Source organism: Vicia villosa, linkage group LG1 (genome assembly GCF_029867415.1).
Source record: "Vicia villosa cultivar HV-30 ecotype Madison, WI linkage group LG1, Vvil1.0, whole genome shotgun sequence".
NCBI classification, from domain to species: domain Eukaryota; kingdom Viridiplantae; phylum Streptophyta; class Magnoliopsida; order Fabales; family Fabaceae; genus Vicia; species Vicia villosa.
The window spans coordinates 68777176-68794293 of NC_081180.1; the positions used below are offsets into that span (position 1 = coordinate 68777176).

General features: G+C 36.8%; 1 protein-coding gene across 1 annotated transcript; it reads right to left on the minus strand.

Moving 5' to 3' along the window:
* Nucleotides 1–9336: 9336 nt before the first annotated feature.
* On the minus strand, nt 9337–10144 carry LOC131608738 (chaperone protein dnaJ 11, chloroplastic). The gene has a single exon (XM_058880270.1). It carries the CDS (start codon nt 9991–9993, stop codon nt 9541–9543), a length of 453 nt encoding a protein of 150 aa, XP_058736253.1. The 5' UTR covers nt 9994–10144; the 3' UTR covers nt 9337–9540.
* Between the last annotated feature and the right edge of the window lie 6974 nt (nt 10145–17118).

Sequence of the window (17118 nt, forward strand, 5' to 3'; positions counted from 1 at the left end):
GCGAATGAATAAAGAGACTGGAGATAGTTTATACTCTTTTTTGTTTTTGGTAAAAGAGTATTATTTTTAAAATTAATTACTTTTTTTTTATATAAATTATTACTCTTTTATATAATTATTTTTAAAATTAATTACATTTTTTATTCTTATAATTTCTTTATAAGAAAAAAGGGATATGCACTTACGGTCAACCAATGACGATCATGAATCAGAACAAGTTAGACTGTAAATTTAAAAAAACTTGTATGACATGACAAAACGTTATATTGTAATTGGATGACAGTGTAAAACTTTTTTACACTGTCAATGCATAACCATTAACCTTTTTTATAATAATTTTTTATATAAATACTATATAAATGAATTTTTTTTATAAAGACAAATATATTCCAAAAATATATATATTGTTACATAAAAAGGAGTGAGAATTAGGTCCAAACCTACTCAATAAAATTTGAAAAAAAAAATGCAATTCTAACATATTTTTTTTGCAAAGTGCTTAATATCCAAAGAAATAGAATAAAAAACAAAGGAATTGATTGTGCGGCCTAAATTAGAAAAGAAAAAAAATCGTATAACTATTTTATTCTTTCAATATACGTGAAATGATAAAAGACATGTTAGCAATTTTTCTAATATTAGAATTTCATGTCCTCTTTAATTGCCAAGGCACCAACACTAAGTTGGAATCAACAAAAGCCTTAACAACTAAAGAAGAATATGATTCCACCCAAAGCCTTGACAAACATTTGTCTCTCGCTATCTCAATGGATCTCATGACTTCATAGAATTTAGCGAGAAGGGAATTATCCCACATTAAATGTTCAGCAAAAGTAGAAATAAAAGAAATGTTATGATATCTAAAAATATCTCCATAACTTGTTGGAAATGGATTAGAAGAGTAAGCATCATTCACATTCCAATTGATCAATCCTAAACAAGGAGGACTCCAAATCACTTCTTTGATTGAAGGGGACCTTGGAGGATGGATGAAGGTGTTAAAAGCTTTAAGAAGAACAAAGTCCCCAATAAAGTTTCTAGAAGAAAGTGAGGTTAGTGCTAGACAAATTAACCTGAGCCAAAATTTTGGAACAAATAAGGTGAAATGACTGTTTTGATTTTTGAAAATTATGTCATTCCGAGCCTCCCATATAGCATTAGCATTGATGGTGAACACCATAACTATTTTATTGGTGATAGCACAATGAGGGGATCTTCCCTTCGTGCAAAAGTTCCAAAGATCCTCAACATAGTTGAAATGAAGATCACTCTTGATTAGTCTGATTAGTCAAAACCAAATCTTTAAGGAAAAAGGGAAAGAAAAGAATAAGTGATGAGTTGATTCACAGTTGTTTCTGCAAAGATAGTAGATGGAGAAAAAGGAGCAACCTCTAGACTGTAACATATCATTGATAGGAATTTTTTTATGCATCAAACTCCAAACACTAAATACTTAAAAGGAGGAATGTCCACAACCCAAATCTCTTTAGCCCAACCTAGTTTGGGAAGTACACGAGATTTGGTCTTGAAGGCTTCCATGAGGGACAACCTGCTAGAGCTCTTAGAAGGTCAAATTCTTTGATCAAAATTATCTTTCACATTCATTCCAATATGCTGATTTCTTTCTTCTAAGAAAGGGGAAAAATCCAACCAAGATAAAGGGAAGGACCACATGCTATTAAGAATAAAAATTGAATAAAATGACTTATGTGTTGCAACGTTATTCGAATTTCCTTTGCTTCAAAAGGAATTATATGTTGCATCCCTACTGTCTATGCTAATTTATGTTTGGTTCTGCATATGATCAGAAGAAGACAAAATGACCTCTGAGTCTGATAGTGAATTATCAAAGTATTTTTTTATCCTTGTGTTGACCTACTTCAGAGTATGAGTCTTCAGAGTCTGGATCCCAGCTTCTGGTCCTCTAGAGTATGGATCTTCAGAGGTTTATTTTCTTCAAACTTTGGTCTTCACAAGTTGACCTCCTTTAGAGTCTAAGTCTTTAGAGTTAGAGTCTTCAGAGTATGACTCTCAGGTTATGATCCTTATTGAACATGACAAACACAAATATTTAAGAACAATGATTTTTAATGTAATTAACAAGTTAACTTTAGGGTCTGAGGTTTGTAATATTTTCTTTGTTCCCTTATCTCTTTTAGTTTTTTGCATTCATTAATAGTTATTGCATTGTTTGTATGACATTTATGTTAGATATTGCTTATAGTTATTCAATGTGTAAGCTTAGGTCTGCGATGCATCAAGCATATTGAATCATCATAAATCAAATTATGTCTTAAACGAATTTCTACATAAAGTGTTTTTAAATCGCTTTGTTTAAAGCAACTTTGGTTATCTTGTAATTGACTTGCATGATAAAGAATAATGTCTTTAGTGATATCTTGTAATGATTTGGTTGGGTTGATTCATTGAGATGCTTTCAAGCTCTCTTAGTGTTATGTTTTGCTTCAACGTATCTTAAAATCTATGATTTTGTTTTATGGGACCTAAAATGTTTTTGAAATTGTCTACTTGGGGATAGGTATATTCAATCCCCCTTTTAGACCTATTTGTGTCCATATTCTCACCAAACACTTGTAAAATCCCGGCGTAATTCGTAGCCTCAAAGAGCGGTGAAGGTTTCCACTTAGGGATCCAATATTTGTAATAACCTTAAAAGGTGGCAAGGATTCCCATATAGGAATATGTTCCATACTCGAGATATTTATGAAGACGCGACCTATAATGTATAATATGCATATAGCCGAGCACTATGCCCTACCCGACAAACATGTGATTCACCCGAGAACTGCCGGTAGGCAGGAATCGGGTACTTAATCGAAGGCCAATTTATGTGTTGTTACTAGAGCATCTAGAGGTCGGAATCCGGGATGACAACCCACTGATGGAGTAGGTTATGCATAATGAATGAGGATGTTACAATTATTTATGGGCAGTTATAAAATGTTACGAAGCTGATTAATGGTCATTAGACCATGAATATCACTATAAAAAGGGGCTCCCATAAGAGGGATAAGCAAGACACTTCTCTTGGAAAAAATTGCATCGCTCACTGCTTCCAAATCCCCAAAGCTCAACACAATAACAGCCAGTTTCCCAGCTTTCCTCATCTCTGAGGGCAACTTCCATCATATATAGTTTTTTACACAAGAACAGAATCCAACATTTTTAATAGCCTTAAAGGCGACAAGTATCTCCACATAAGGATTCAATATATTCAAATAGCCTTAAAGGCGGCAAGGATTTCTACATAAGGATCCAACATATTCAATAGCCTTAAAGGCGTCAAAGATTCCCACATAAGAATCCATCATATTCAAAAGCCTTAAAGGCAACAAGGATTCCCAAATAAGGATCCAACATATTCAATAGCCTAAGGCGGCAAGGATTCCCACATAAGGATCCATTATATTCAATAGCCTCAAAGGTGATCTTGATATGATTTATTTGCTCTTTGACATCCTGTAAGTAAATCAACAATAATCCAAAACTTATATAAATAAAGTGATGACCTCATTAAAAACCATATGCTAATAAGCACAAAAAAAAAGTGTGCCCCCAAGAAAATGTTACTATCCTTACAAAAATGGTCACTGATATAATTCCCCTAAGAAAATTAAAACATTAAACAATTTGAAGTAAGAGAGGCTCATCGTCTTATCCATCATCCATTGACATGAAATACTTGTTTGCATCCTTTGTGCTCGCTTTATATGGAATTAAGGGGTGGAAAAATAGGCTTGGACTGATGGGCATGCCGATATTTCCCTCACTTTAGTACGGGGCAGACCAAGGGTTTAGGCTGGCACCCACTAATGTGTCCTCCCAAGCCTGCCTTCTTTTTTGGAGGCTTTTGTGGGCACGAATATTAACATAAATTATGTATTTTTAGGCTTAAAATATGAAATTCCTACGGGCTTGCCCCGCCCCGTCCCACTTTTAGTGGGGGGCGGGCCAAGCTTTTAGGCCCCCACCCAACTATCATGACCCCATTTTTGTAGGATTTTGTGGGGAGAGCCTAAACGGGGAGGACTTGTTCGTTTACCACCCCTATATGGAATAGTCAAGCACCCCTCTACGGGAGCTACCCATGGCGACTTTACCCCCGCCTTCATACCTATAGCGTTCACGCTTTCTATTATGACCTTCTTCAACTTCAAGCTTTCTGAATTACACTTTCTAGCAATCTCCTAGTTCCACTAGATAACACTGAACTTACCCATATAGGAATGTGTAGTTCATACATAGATACAAGGTAGATAAGGTACCCCACAACTAGTTAAAAACGAACCGCCATGTGAGCATATTATATGAGAAAGGCGCATCAATGACTAGATACTTTAACTTGACCTATATGGAATTTTATTCTGCCTTAAGGTGGTCTTCAGCGTTATATAATCCTTCACCTATAGTAGCTCGCCCGAAAAAACCCACCAAATAACCCCTGAAAGGGTTTGAGGTAATCTAACTCTAAACGTAGCCTCTCGAAAGCATCATAGTAGAGAATTTTCATAGAGCTCCCTTGATTAATCAAGACTCTTTTGATTTCTCAATTCTCACATTAAATAATGATAATCATGGGTTCATCATTGTATGGGTGAATGTCGATTGCATCATTCTTAGAAAAGGTCATATTTACCTTTGGAGCTTATGATGTGTGTGCCTCGGACTTGGCAGACATATCTCTTTTGGGTGGAATCAGTCTCTCTACCTCCTGCGAATCCTTATGGGATGGTGTTAAGGGTATGGAAAATGGGTCTATCTTTGCCTCCTTTGCTTGGATCCTTCCCTTTCTTGGATCCTTGACTATCGAAGGAATCTCGCCCTTGAGAATTGGATTCTCCGGATCGCTGATCAGAGCCTGCCTTAACGTAGTTCTTCAAGTTCCCCTCTTGGATGAGGTTTTTTATCTCGATTTTGAGTTGGTAGCAGCCCTCTTTTTGATGTCCCTTGACCTTATAAAACTTGCACCAACTTTGGGGATCAGATCCCATGACGCCTATCTTGGGAGCTGACGATTGGGGATGTTATTCATATGTAGAACCTCTTGCCATATCTGCTCCTAGTGGGCATTCAGGAGAGTGGAGCTTTCGGTGAGATTTCTACTTCTTTTGAATGTTATTATGTCCTTCTTGGACGAAGAGTATTGGTTCCATCACGATCTGTCTATATTTGGAGTGTATTATTTTGCATCCCAAACCTTCTTTTCAGCATTACTCTCCTTTCCCTTGATGTAACATTTCGCTCATGTTACTACTTCAACTAATGATGTTGTTGGCCTCTGGGTGAGGGATTTGTTTAAGTGTCCCACCTTGAGCCCATTTTGGAGTGCTCCTAAGAACATTTCTTAGTTTAAATGAATTACATTTATTGTTGCTTCATTGAAGCAGGAGAAATACTCACCTAGGTATTCTTAGGGACCTTGACGATTTTTAAATATACTGGTGGCAGTCAACTTCATATGCCAACTTACGCCAAGTTAGTGGACTAGCAGGCGATAGAAAGCTGAGGGAGAGCCATATGCCACCTTAAACATGCATCTATAATGGTTCCAGATAGAAGCTTTCACTTTAAAGAGTCAGATGCCCCAATGATGACCACTTGATTATTGATGGAGGAAATATGTTCATACGCATCACTACGCCCGCCAAACTTAGTTAACAGTGGCGGTTTGAAGTCCTCTAGGATGGGAGTCTCCCATATATCATCCAACAAAGGTTGAGGATCCAATACCTTTAATTCCTCCACCATGCCTGTCTCCAGCTGGCGCTACTAGATATGAAAGACGATATCCTCCAAGATTTGGTTCTGGTGACAAAGGTCTTTCATAGCAGCCCACATTTCTACTATGGCACTTTCCTCGCTTTCAAATTCATCAATGGCCGAAGTTCTTGTCTTTTTATTCACCATGGGCGTCATGGGGGTGAAAAGAAGGCAATAATCTGATATGGTAGTGTTATGGTGACCTTGGTCATTTTTTCCAAGGCCCCACAATGGGCACAATTGTACTTGCTAGAAGTACAAATTCGTGACAACCCCTAGAGATAAAGCGTTGTTAGAGACTTTAAAGTTTGTCATGAGGTTGAGATATAACTAACATAGGGGTAAGAATCTTTTTATGTGTGTATTTATGCATTAGAGTTAGGTTTTCCTTTTCCACCATGATTTGGGTTATTTATAGCTATATTGGGTCAGGATCTGAGGCTTACTTGAAAGTAGCAACCACTAAAGGAATGGAAAGTTTATCTCCTGGTATTCGGAGGAGCATGATCCACTTATCTCATTATGTTTCAAGGCGAGGACACGTCACTCCTCAGTTCATACATCAGGTGCCTTATCCTAGTGGAAGGCAAAATATCCAATGAAAGGCATCACATCTAATAAATAGGAGATTGGTCTGACAAAGTGGCGATTGAGAACCCTCTATGTCGCCTTCTAAGACCTTCATGAAATATACTAATACAGGACTTGACAATCTAAGTCTCATCGAGGGACTCGACTATCTAAGTCTTGCCTAAAAGAAATTATCTCGTGCCTGGTTTAAATCACTTCGCCCTTCCCAAGTCTCGTGCTTAAGGGAATATGGATTGAGATAATTTTATTAAGCCCATAAAGAGACACCCTAGGGCAAATGAGGAAAATTTAGAGTCAGGCGTGTTTTGATTCTCCCCACTGGGCCTGGGCACTCTCTGGGTAGTGTCATTTGATATGAGTCGCCTAGTTTGAACTAAGATCCATATTATGCTTGTTTATCACTTGTTTCCTGTGAGGTGTCCAAGAGATAATTGTCTAGGATGTCAGTCAAAGGGTAAAAACCGACTCCCTATGATTTCAGGAAGAACCAATATCCTCCTACTTCCACGTCTTCATCAGAAAATTACGAAAATTGTTTCTCTGCTTCTAATCCAATTAAAAAAAACTTAATAAATAATATAACCTTAGGGCTTGGAGATGGATTAATTAATTCCATGAAATTCCACTATCTGCACGTAAATTGATTCTCACCTACTTTTATTGTATTTTTTCAAACACATTTACAAGTTGTAATTGGTACTTAACAAATAAATATAAGTTAGTAGAATACTCTAGTTAATTACATGAAGGAATAATTTTTTTTTATAAAACTGCTTAAGCTTATTTTTTAGAAAAAAAAACTTTATACGTGTATTCGCCCCTTAGAGCATCTCCAATGATGGTATTTTTTAATGAGTTTTCCAACTAGACATCAAGATAATAATTAAATATTGAATCAAAATGCCATGTCATAGTAGAGTTGCATTGCAATGCAACTAGTAAAAAATTGTGGTACCCAATTAAATTGATTTATGAGGTAAAGTTGTGGGACCCATTTAAATTACACTAATAAAATAAATATTAAATAAATTATTTTGAGATGATATGGCTGGTGGGACCCATAAAGAACTTAAAAATGGGTTGCACCATTGGAGATGGTCTTAGACCATCTCAAACGGATGGTTTCTTTCATATTTCTCCAGCATGACACAATCTAAAAGTCACTTTTTACCATTGGAGAGAGAATTTTTTTTCCAGCTGGCACTACGGTTGCATTAGCATGCAACATAGTTTTGCATTGAAATAATAATAAAATAATCCTTTTTAATAGTAATAGGTAGTTGTATGAGTTAATTGTGGGTCCAAAATGAATTTTTTAGAATTATCCTGGAATTTTGATGAGTTGCTTCAAAATGACGTGCTTATTAGGTCCCATAAAAATTCAAAATAGAGTAACACCGTTGGAGATACTCTTAGGCATCTCAAATGCAAATTGCTTGGTATCTACATGGACGTATTAGTTTCGGTGCTTAATTTTTCTATATGGAGTACCCGTTACTTAATTTTTTGTGTCAGTTGCTTGTTGAAACAACCTAAAAAATGTATTAATTATCATTAATAAACAATAAAACATTGTTAATTTATGGGTCAAATAAAAATGGGTAGGGTTAGGGGTGCAATCGGTTTGATTTAGATTAGTTTTTGGTCAAAAAAATATTTGAATCGGTGATATCTCAATCGATTTGCTTTGGTCCTATTTTCAGTATTTTTCAAAAATGGAACTACCAAACTAATCGATTTGGTTCGCTTAATCAATCTACAATGTTTTTTTTTTCAAATATCATATTAATCTGGATATTCTCTACTATCATGTCTTTTGGTGTAGTTTTTGCTATTATTTGTTCAAATAATGTTTTATATAATTTATTTCATGTTCTATTTTTCAAACAACATGAAAATGACGCGTTGGGTTGAGATTTTAGGCCCGTCGTCTACCAAAAACCGCCCCGCCAAAACCCGTTGTCCGCTAATGCTCGTCTTGCCAAAACCTACAAAAGTCCGCCTCACCTATTCGTTCAATCTATCCCGCCTTAAGTTCGTCTTTTTTTTAGTTAATTCTAGTAATTCTAATTCTTGATGGTTTAATTTATACATTTATTTGTAAATTTATGCAATTTTTAAGTAAAATTTGTTAAAGAGATGTTTTATAAAAAAATATTTTAAAAAATAAGTGGAAAATTTAATTGAAAGGTAAAAAAGCCTATTAATCTATTAAAAAATGTATAAAAAAAATAGACAGACAAGTCCGCCGCCTGTCAATCCGCGACCTTGGCGGAGCCGGCTTGATCTTTTGATCCATTTTGACTTGACGACCAACGAGAGCAACAATTGAATGAGAAAAAATTTTGTGACTTAGAATTTCTATTTTTTAGTGTTTGGAGTTTGGTTGTTAGGACATGTTTTGTTAAAAAGAAGGAAGTTTGAATAAATATAAAAAAGGATTGAGGTGGTGTAAAATTAGAGCTTAATATTAGTTTGATTTACTAGTTTAATAATTTTTAAAAAACTAAATCGAAAACCAAGATTGATTTTCATTGGTTTCGATTAATTTTTTAACTTAAACCAAAAAAATTAAGGGTCTTACTAACTAGTGTCTTCAGGACAATGGTTAAGCATTCTAAAAAAAAATATATATTTTATAAAAAATTTAATATTTCAATTTTCGAGGCATTAACCATTGCCCTGAGGACACTCGTTAGCATTTTTCAAAAATTAATTTTTTAAATTTAATTTAAATTATTGATTTAATTGATTTTTTCTAATCTATTTTACCCTTATGTCTCATGTAAGATCAAGCATTCAAGTAAAATTGATAAAGCCAGTTTAGAAATTGCTCAAGTGTAATGAGAGATGCGGTTATGTGAATCGCATACTCAATGAACTCAAATTGCGATAGATCTCATTGGCTTGAAGTTGAAGGCAATTCCGCCTAACGGTCACATAAGCAAACCTCCAAAAAAAGTCTTTGAAAAGAAGTTTCTATAATCCACTCGTATAAATAGATACAAAAACAAACATATTATAATACTTATAAATACTTATTAATATACAAATATACAATCTAGTCATTAACTTTAACTCGTAATTACTGATAACTAAGAATAAAATACTCTCTAATACTAATAACCGAGCCTTAAGATACAATTCAACTCAGTCCGGGTCAACTCGCTACCAGCACTGGTCCGTTTCCCAGTTCCGACAACTGTATCCACTAAATCTACTCGCCGTCAGCGGTTGCCGACGCCGGAACAAACTTCTATCATAACTCGCACGCTTCTCAGGATCCGACAAAGTCGAGTACGCAGCATGAATCTTCATGAACTCATCCGCCGAAGAATTCTTCCGATCAACCGCCGCCACGTCAGGATGAGAAACTCTCGCGAGTCGCCGGTATGCCGCCTTAATCTCCTGATCGGAAGCGGCAGCCTCAATTCCAAGAATCTCGTAAAGCGAGGAGGAAGCCATGCGGTGAGGAAGCTGAGTAGAGATAGCTTCGGTAGTGGTGGCGGTGGCAGAAACGAAAACTCTTCGCGGTGTAACGTGGCAGGGTTTTGATGAGATGGTTTTGCGGGGGAAAATAGCGGCGGTGCTGAGAGATGAGGGGAATGATACTGAGAGCATGATAGGTTGGAATACGACGTTGTTGTTGTAATGAATTGAAGAGGATTGAGGATCAGGTTTTCATATATAGAAATGATGAGTGGCAGTGTTTTGGGTCCCAAAATAACTATCTTGCTTTTTCAAGATAAAAAGAAAAACAATCTTATCCAAATAGCGTTGGATTTTTATCGTTGCTGAGTCACATCTTGTGGCTTATTGTACTGTCATAGTTCATATAGTTGGATATATTTGATATGATCATCTCTTACCATAAATACACTCCACCGACTTGACATAATTCTTGTATTTATGGGTGTGGATGCACTAACTTTGGGGGTATGGACACTTCATTTTAATTATTTTGGACCAGATTTCAGATTAGAGATGGCCGACAATGAGTTGTGATTAAAGTTTGATATTTTTTTCTTAGAAATTGGTCTCCTCGCAATAAAGACATATTTATTTTCTTTAGAATTTTTTTAACGGAGAATAAGTTACCTAAGGAGATCCATAAATCATAAATCTAAAATGAGATTTACTGCCGAGACAGTGAGAGAATGAGAAGATCGAGAGAAAGTGAATTCTTATTTACCCACCTAAAAAAATTGGGTAAGGTTATTTTTAGTGTAAATTGTCTTGAAAACAACAAATAAATGTACTAATCAATAAATAATTAAATAAGTAAAAATTAAATGGTGATATGTGATTGGCTGAAAGTATACTACTCATCTTTTTATGATGGGTAGAGATGTTGTCCCCTTGAGAGAATGGTCGAGATAGTGAAAAGAATGGCTGAAATAGTTGGAGATAGTAAAAGAAAGATAATGGGAAAACGTGGAGATAGTGAAATATTTATGACCGTCTATAGCCTCTTAGACATAAAGTTTGTAGGAATTTTTACATTTATTTGTCGAATTAAACTAAAAAAATTCTAAAGAATGTGTGTTAAACTTTTGAGAAAAAATATTAATGCAAAAATATTTAAATAAATAAAATTGTGTATATTTCATAATTCTCTAGGTCGGTGTTCAGGTCGGATGTGTCGAGTAATATTAAGTGTCTGTTTGGAACCACGTTAGGCAGTTCCTTGTTAGTTACCAATTTGTGTAAATATCTTAGGTAATTTTTGGTAACTCTCAAGTCTTTTTGTGGTTAATAGTAGTATTTTATTGTCATTTGGTATATATTTATTCTTATATTTATATTATTGTTGAATAGTTCTTATCTTTGCAATCTATGTTGGATTTTGTAGTTTTTATAGATAATTGGAAGCTTGGACCATGGAAAAAGCACTTTGAAGATGTTCCAAGACCAAAGCCAAGGATTGCTGAAAAGAGGTAGCGCGCTAAGCGAGGTTGAGTCCGCTAAGCGCGCTTTTGAAGAAAAGAAGGAAGTTCTGGCAGAGAGTTCCGCGCTAAGCGAGGTCTGGAGCCCGCTTAGCGCGGTTGGGCGGTTTAAGCAATTATTGATAGCGCGCTTAGCGGGCTGCACCGCGCTAAGCGCGGTCTGCGAAACTTTGTTTATTTGTTTATGGGCCAGATCACTTTTGAATGTATGTAGAGATATTTTAGAGAGAACCAAGAGCATAATACACTGTAGCAAACATAGAGTTGAAGATTGGAAGCCTTGATCGTCGATTAATCGCCTTTGATGCTTGTTGATCTTCATCCTTTCCTTCTTATGCAAGCTACCATTCTCATGGATAGCTAAATCCCTTTTGTATCAAGATAAGATGTAATCTTCCTAGCCTTTTGTATGTTTTTCTTGTGAATATATGTGTATGAACAAGTGATGATCAATATAGATGGTTTAGTTTGTTTATTAAAGCTTTTCTTTGGTATAAATGTTTGAGACATCAATGTTTGTATCTAGACCTAACTCATCATCTTTCAAACTATAAGTTGCAGACATGGATTTAGAGTTTGATGTTTACTAAGTATCGGTTTTAAAACGTTATTTGTATTGTTTAAACGGTGGAGAAATCGTCGGTTAAACAATACGGTAAATCTAACTATATCGTTGCGGACACGGACGATATAGGTGTCGATACGTAATTATATTGATCGTTAGCAAGTTCATAAGCATCTATTTATAAGGAAACATACAAATTTAGGTCGATGAAATCGAATCTTGATACATTTTCTTTAACTTAGAACTTTCATTAATTTACTCTTTGCTACTAAAGTGATTGAATGATCTTTTGCAAACCTAAAACAAAAGTAACATTAACTCAAGACAAAATAGGCTATAGAACGGCGGTGATATCGCAATAATCCCTGTGGATACGATATAAACGGAAAGTACACCACAATATTCTTTCAACAAAATGGCGCCGTTGCCGGGGATTGTTGTTTAGATATTGCAAGCATTGCAATAGTTTGTTTTGTATTGAGTCTTATAATTAATATCTTGTTTCTAAATTTATTTTCCTTGTGTTTGTTAATTTGCTTGGTTAGTTTTTCAGATTACAGTTTATGCGAGGACGTGTACCTGCAGATCAACTCCTTTTTGATCCTGAGATTGAGAGGACTGCTCGTAGAGAGAATAGCAAAACTCGTAGGAGGAGACAACTAGCTAGGGAAAGAAGACAACAACAAGAGGCATCTTCTTCTTCAACTCCGGTTGAAAACTTAGTTGAGGGAGAAATGGCAGGAGAGATCCCTAATGTTCCAGCTCGAGGGCCTTGTGTTAATAGCCCTCGACTCAATGCACAATTTGCTCGTGATCAAGCCAATGGAAGAAACTCCGAGATGAAGACGGGGTTACTTCAATTATTATACCAAAATCCGTTCACAGGGGCAGATCACGAGGATCCATTTACTCATCTAACAAAGTTCTACGAGATCGCCGGAACAATTGGTGCTCCGGAAGACCAAGAAGAACAGGTGTTCAGGAGACTTTTTCCTCATTCCTTAATTGGAAAAGCTAAGGAATGGTACCTTGATCAACCAAATAATGTCATGACAAATTGGAACGAGTTAGAAGAGAAGTTCTTGGATCGGTTCTTTCCTCACAATAGGTTCATGGAAGCGAAAACTTCTATTGCGGTGTTCTCTCAAGGTTCGAATGAATCTCTCAATGAAGCATGGGAGAGGTTCAAGTCCATGGTTAGAAAGTGCAAAGGTCATGGGTTTTATGAATTGTCTCAAATCCATATCTTTAGAAATGGACTCCAACCTCAACCAAAAACTCTTTTAGATGCTACCGCGGGTGGTTCGTTGATGTCAAAAACTGCTGCAGAAGCGATTGCTATCATTGATAGAATGGCTTTGAATGATCATCAAGGGCAACACAACCGTAGTGCATTGCAAAGAAAACTGGGAGTTCTTGAATTGAATACTAGTGATGCAATACTTGCTCAAAACAAGTTATTGACACAACAAGTAGAATTGCTCACTCAACAAATGTCAAAACTCCCTCAACAAATCAAAGAGATAAATGGGAGCCCTTCTAAAAATCAACATGTGATGTGTTGTGAATTGTGTAGGGGTGACCATCAAACAGGTTTTTGTCCTCCACCGGGTGAAGAGGTGAATTATGTGTCTAATCCTAATCAAGGATATGGTGGGAGACAACAACAACAACCTTACAACAATAACCAAGGTTACCAACAAAGAGGTAATCAAGGTTATCAACAAGGATGGAGGCCGGAAGCGGGCCCATCGAATCGTCAAAATCCTTATCAAGGCGGTTACAATCAACAACCTCAACAAACAAAGCTTTCAATCGAGGACACTCTTAGCCAATTCATGCAATTGCAAATTGCAAGCCAAAAGAGTACGGATGCCGCAATAAAGAACCTTGAAACTCAAGTCGGGCAATTGTCAAAGCAACTTGCCGATCAAAACAAAGGTCCTTTTCCGGCTACTACACAAGAAAATCCTCGTGAGCATTGTAAGTCAATTCTAACTCGTAGCGGTAGAAATATTGATATGGGTGTAGGAGAGATAGTTGAGGAGGAAATTGTTGAGAGTGAAAAAGATAGGGTGATTGAAGTAGAAAAAAATGTTGAGGGTGATTTAGTTGAAAATGAGAAAGAGAAAGAATTAGTGGAAAAAGAAAATCTTGAGAAAGTTGTAGAAAAAGAGAGAAAAAAATTGAGTGTGAGTGAAAAGAGAAAGAAGAAGGTGGATGATTCTATACAAGTGAAGAAATTACCTTACCCTCCCGGTCCGTCAAAGAAAGAAGATGCAAAGCACTATGCTCGGTTCTTGGACATTTTTAGCAAGTTGCAAATCAATGTTCCTTTTTCCGAAGCATTAGAGCAAATGCCGATGTATGCAAAATTCATCAAAGACATCATCACTAAGAAGAGAAGATTCTTGGATCCGGAGGTAGTAACGGTGAGCTCTTGTTGTAATGCGTTAATTCAACGCACTACTCCGATAAAATCAAATGATCCTGGGCGGGTAACCTTACCGGTGTCTATTGGAAATGTCCACATAGGCAAAGGTTTGGTAGATACCGGTTCTAGCATTAATTTGATCCCTCTGTCAATGGTGAGAAGATTAGGAATCAATGATTTGAAACCGACAAGAATGACGTTATCATTAGCAGATAAATCCACAACTCATCCTCATGGAGTTGCGGAAGACTTGCTTGTCAAGGTTGATAAATTTTGGTATCCTGTTGATTTTATCGTCATAGACATGGAAGAAGATCCTGAGATTCCATTGATCTTAGGAAGGCCTTTTATGAAGACGGCCCGAATGATGATAGATATTGATGATGGCTTAATGAAATTAAGGTACCAAGATGAAGAATTATGTCTTGATCTCTTTGAAGCCATCAAGCATCCGAGTGATGATGATGATTGTTTTAGAATCGATGCTACCGAAAGGGCTATTATGAAAGTGGAGAATCAAATGCACTTGTCGAATCCTCTTGAGAAGACTTTAATGGAAGCTCTTGAAGTTCTCACCAAAGATCAAGAGAAAGAAATTGAAGATTGCTTGAGAAATTTAGAGGCTTGTGATGAGATGAATCCATTTGAAACTCAAATTGAAGAGTTGAAGGATGAACCTAAAGTTGAAGAGCAAAAGGTGGAGTTGAATGTGTTACCATCTCACTTGAAATACGTGTTTCTCGGTGACAATTCTACTAAGCCGGTTATCATTAATAATGGTTTGTCTAGCAAGGAAGAGCATCGATTGAAGGAAGTATTGATAAAGAATCAAGAAGCAATAGGATGGGTTTTATCCGACTTGAAGGGTATTAGTCCGGCCTATTGTATGCATAAGATTATGTTAGAAGATGATTTTCGGCCCGTAGCACAACCTCAAAGGCGATTGAATCCAACCATGAAAGAAGTTGTTAGAAAAGAGGTTGTGAAGTTATTAGAGGCGGGGATGATTTATCCCATCTCCGATAGCGAATGGGTGAGCCCGGTGCATGTGGTTCCTAAGAAGGGTGGATTGACGGTTGTGAGAAATGAGAAGAACGAGTTGATTCCTTCGAGATCGGTGACCGGGTGGCGTATGTGTATTGATTATAGGAGGTTGAACCAAGCAACCAGAAAAGATCACTTTCCATTTCCTTTTATGGATCAAATGTTAGAGAGGTTAGCCGGAAGAAATTTCTATTGTTTCTTGGATGGTTATTCGGGATACAATCAAATATCAGTGAATCCGGCGGACCATGAGAAAACTGCCTTTACATGTCCTTTTGGCGTTTTCGCATACCGAAGAATGCCATTTGGACTATGTAATGCTCCTGCAACATTTCAAAGGTGCATGCAAGCTATCTTCTCAGGTTTGATCGAAAAAAGCATTGAGGTGTTCATGGATGATTTTTCTGTGTACGGGTCATCATTTGACTTGTGCTTGAAGAACCTTGATGTGGTGATGGAAAGATGCATTGAAACAAATTTGGTTCTCAACTGGGAGAAATGCACTTTCATGGTGACAGATGGGATTGTTCTTGGCCACAAGGTTTCTTCAAAGGGGCTTGAGGTTGATCCGGCAAAAATCGAGGTTATTGAAAAGCTTCCCCCTCCGGTGAATGTTAAAGGCATAAGGAGCTTTTTGGGACATGCTGGGTTCTATAGAAGATTCATCAAGGATTTCTCCAAGGTTGCAAAGCCTTTGAGTAATTTGCTCAACAAAGGTATGGAATTTAATTTTGATGAATCATGTCTAAAAGCTTTCCTAGAACTTAAAGAAAATTTGACCACCACACCCATAATTGTCGCTCCTAATTGGTCGCTTGAGTTTGAACTCATGTGCGATGCTAGTGACTATGCGGTTGGTGCGGTCTTAGGCCAAAGGAAGAACAAACAATTCCATGCTATACATTATGCGAGCAAAGTTTTAAATGAGGCACAGGTTAACTATGCCACTACCGAAAAAGAATTGCTCGCAATTGTATTTGCATTGGAAAAGTTTCGTCCTTACCTCATTGGTTCTAAAGTTGTGTGTTATACTGATCATGCCGCAATCAAATATCTTCTTACCAAGCCTGATTCAAAACAGAGGCTTATTCGGTGGATTCTTTTGCTTCAAGAATTTGATCTTGAAGTGAGAGATAAGAAAGGTACAAAAAATTTGATTGCGGATCATTTGTCTCGGTTAGTGAATACCGAGGTAACAAACAATGAAAAAGAAGTGAGGGAAGAATTCCCTGATGAAAAACTGTAAATGGTACAAGAAGTTAAACCCTGGTTCGCGGATATGGCTAACCACAAAGCATCCGGCTGGATACCTGAGGATCTAACTTGGAATCAAAGAAAAAAGTTTTTGAACGATGCTAATTTCTATGTTTGGGATGATCCTCACTTGTTTAAGTTGAGTAGTGACAATCTTTTGAGAAGATGTGTCGCGGATGAGGAGACAAAAAGCATTTTGTGGCATTGCCACAATTCGCCTTATGGTGGTCATTTTAATGGTTTGCGTACGGCCACAAAAGTCCTTCAATCGGGATTTTGGTGGCCTACTTTGTTCAAAGATGCTTACCACCATGTTGCCTCATGCGACAGTTGTCAAAGAACTGGTGGAATAGGGAAAAGAGAGGAAATGCCCCTCCAAAGTATTGTAGAAGTTGAGGTATTTGATTGTTGGGGCATTGATTTTGTTGGACCATTCCCTTCCTCAATGTCAAATGAATACATCTTGGTAGCTGTGGATTACGTGTCTAAGTGGGTGGAAGCGA

What these genes read in the sequence shown, in the direction of transcription:
- LOC131608738 (XM_058880270.1), bottom strand. Translation starts at nt 9,993, where the DNA reads ATGCTCTCAGTATCATTCCCCTCATCTCTCAGCACCGCCGCTATTTTC.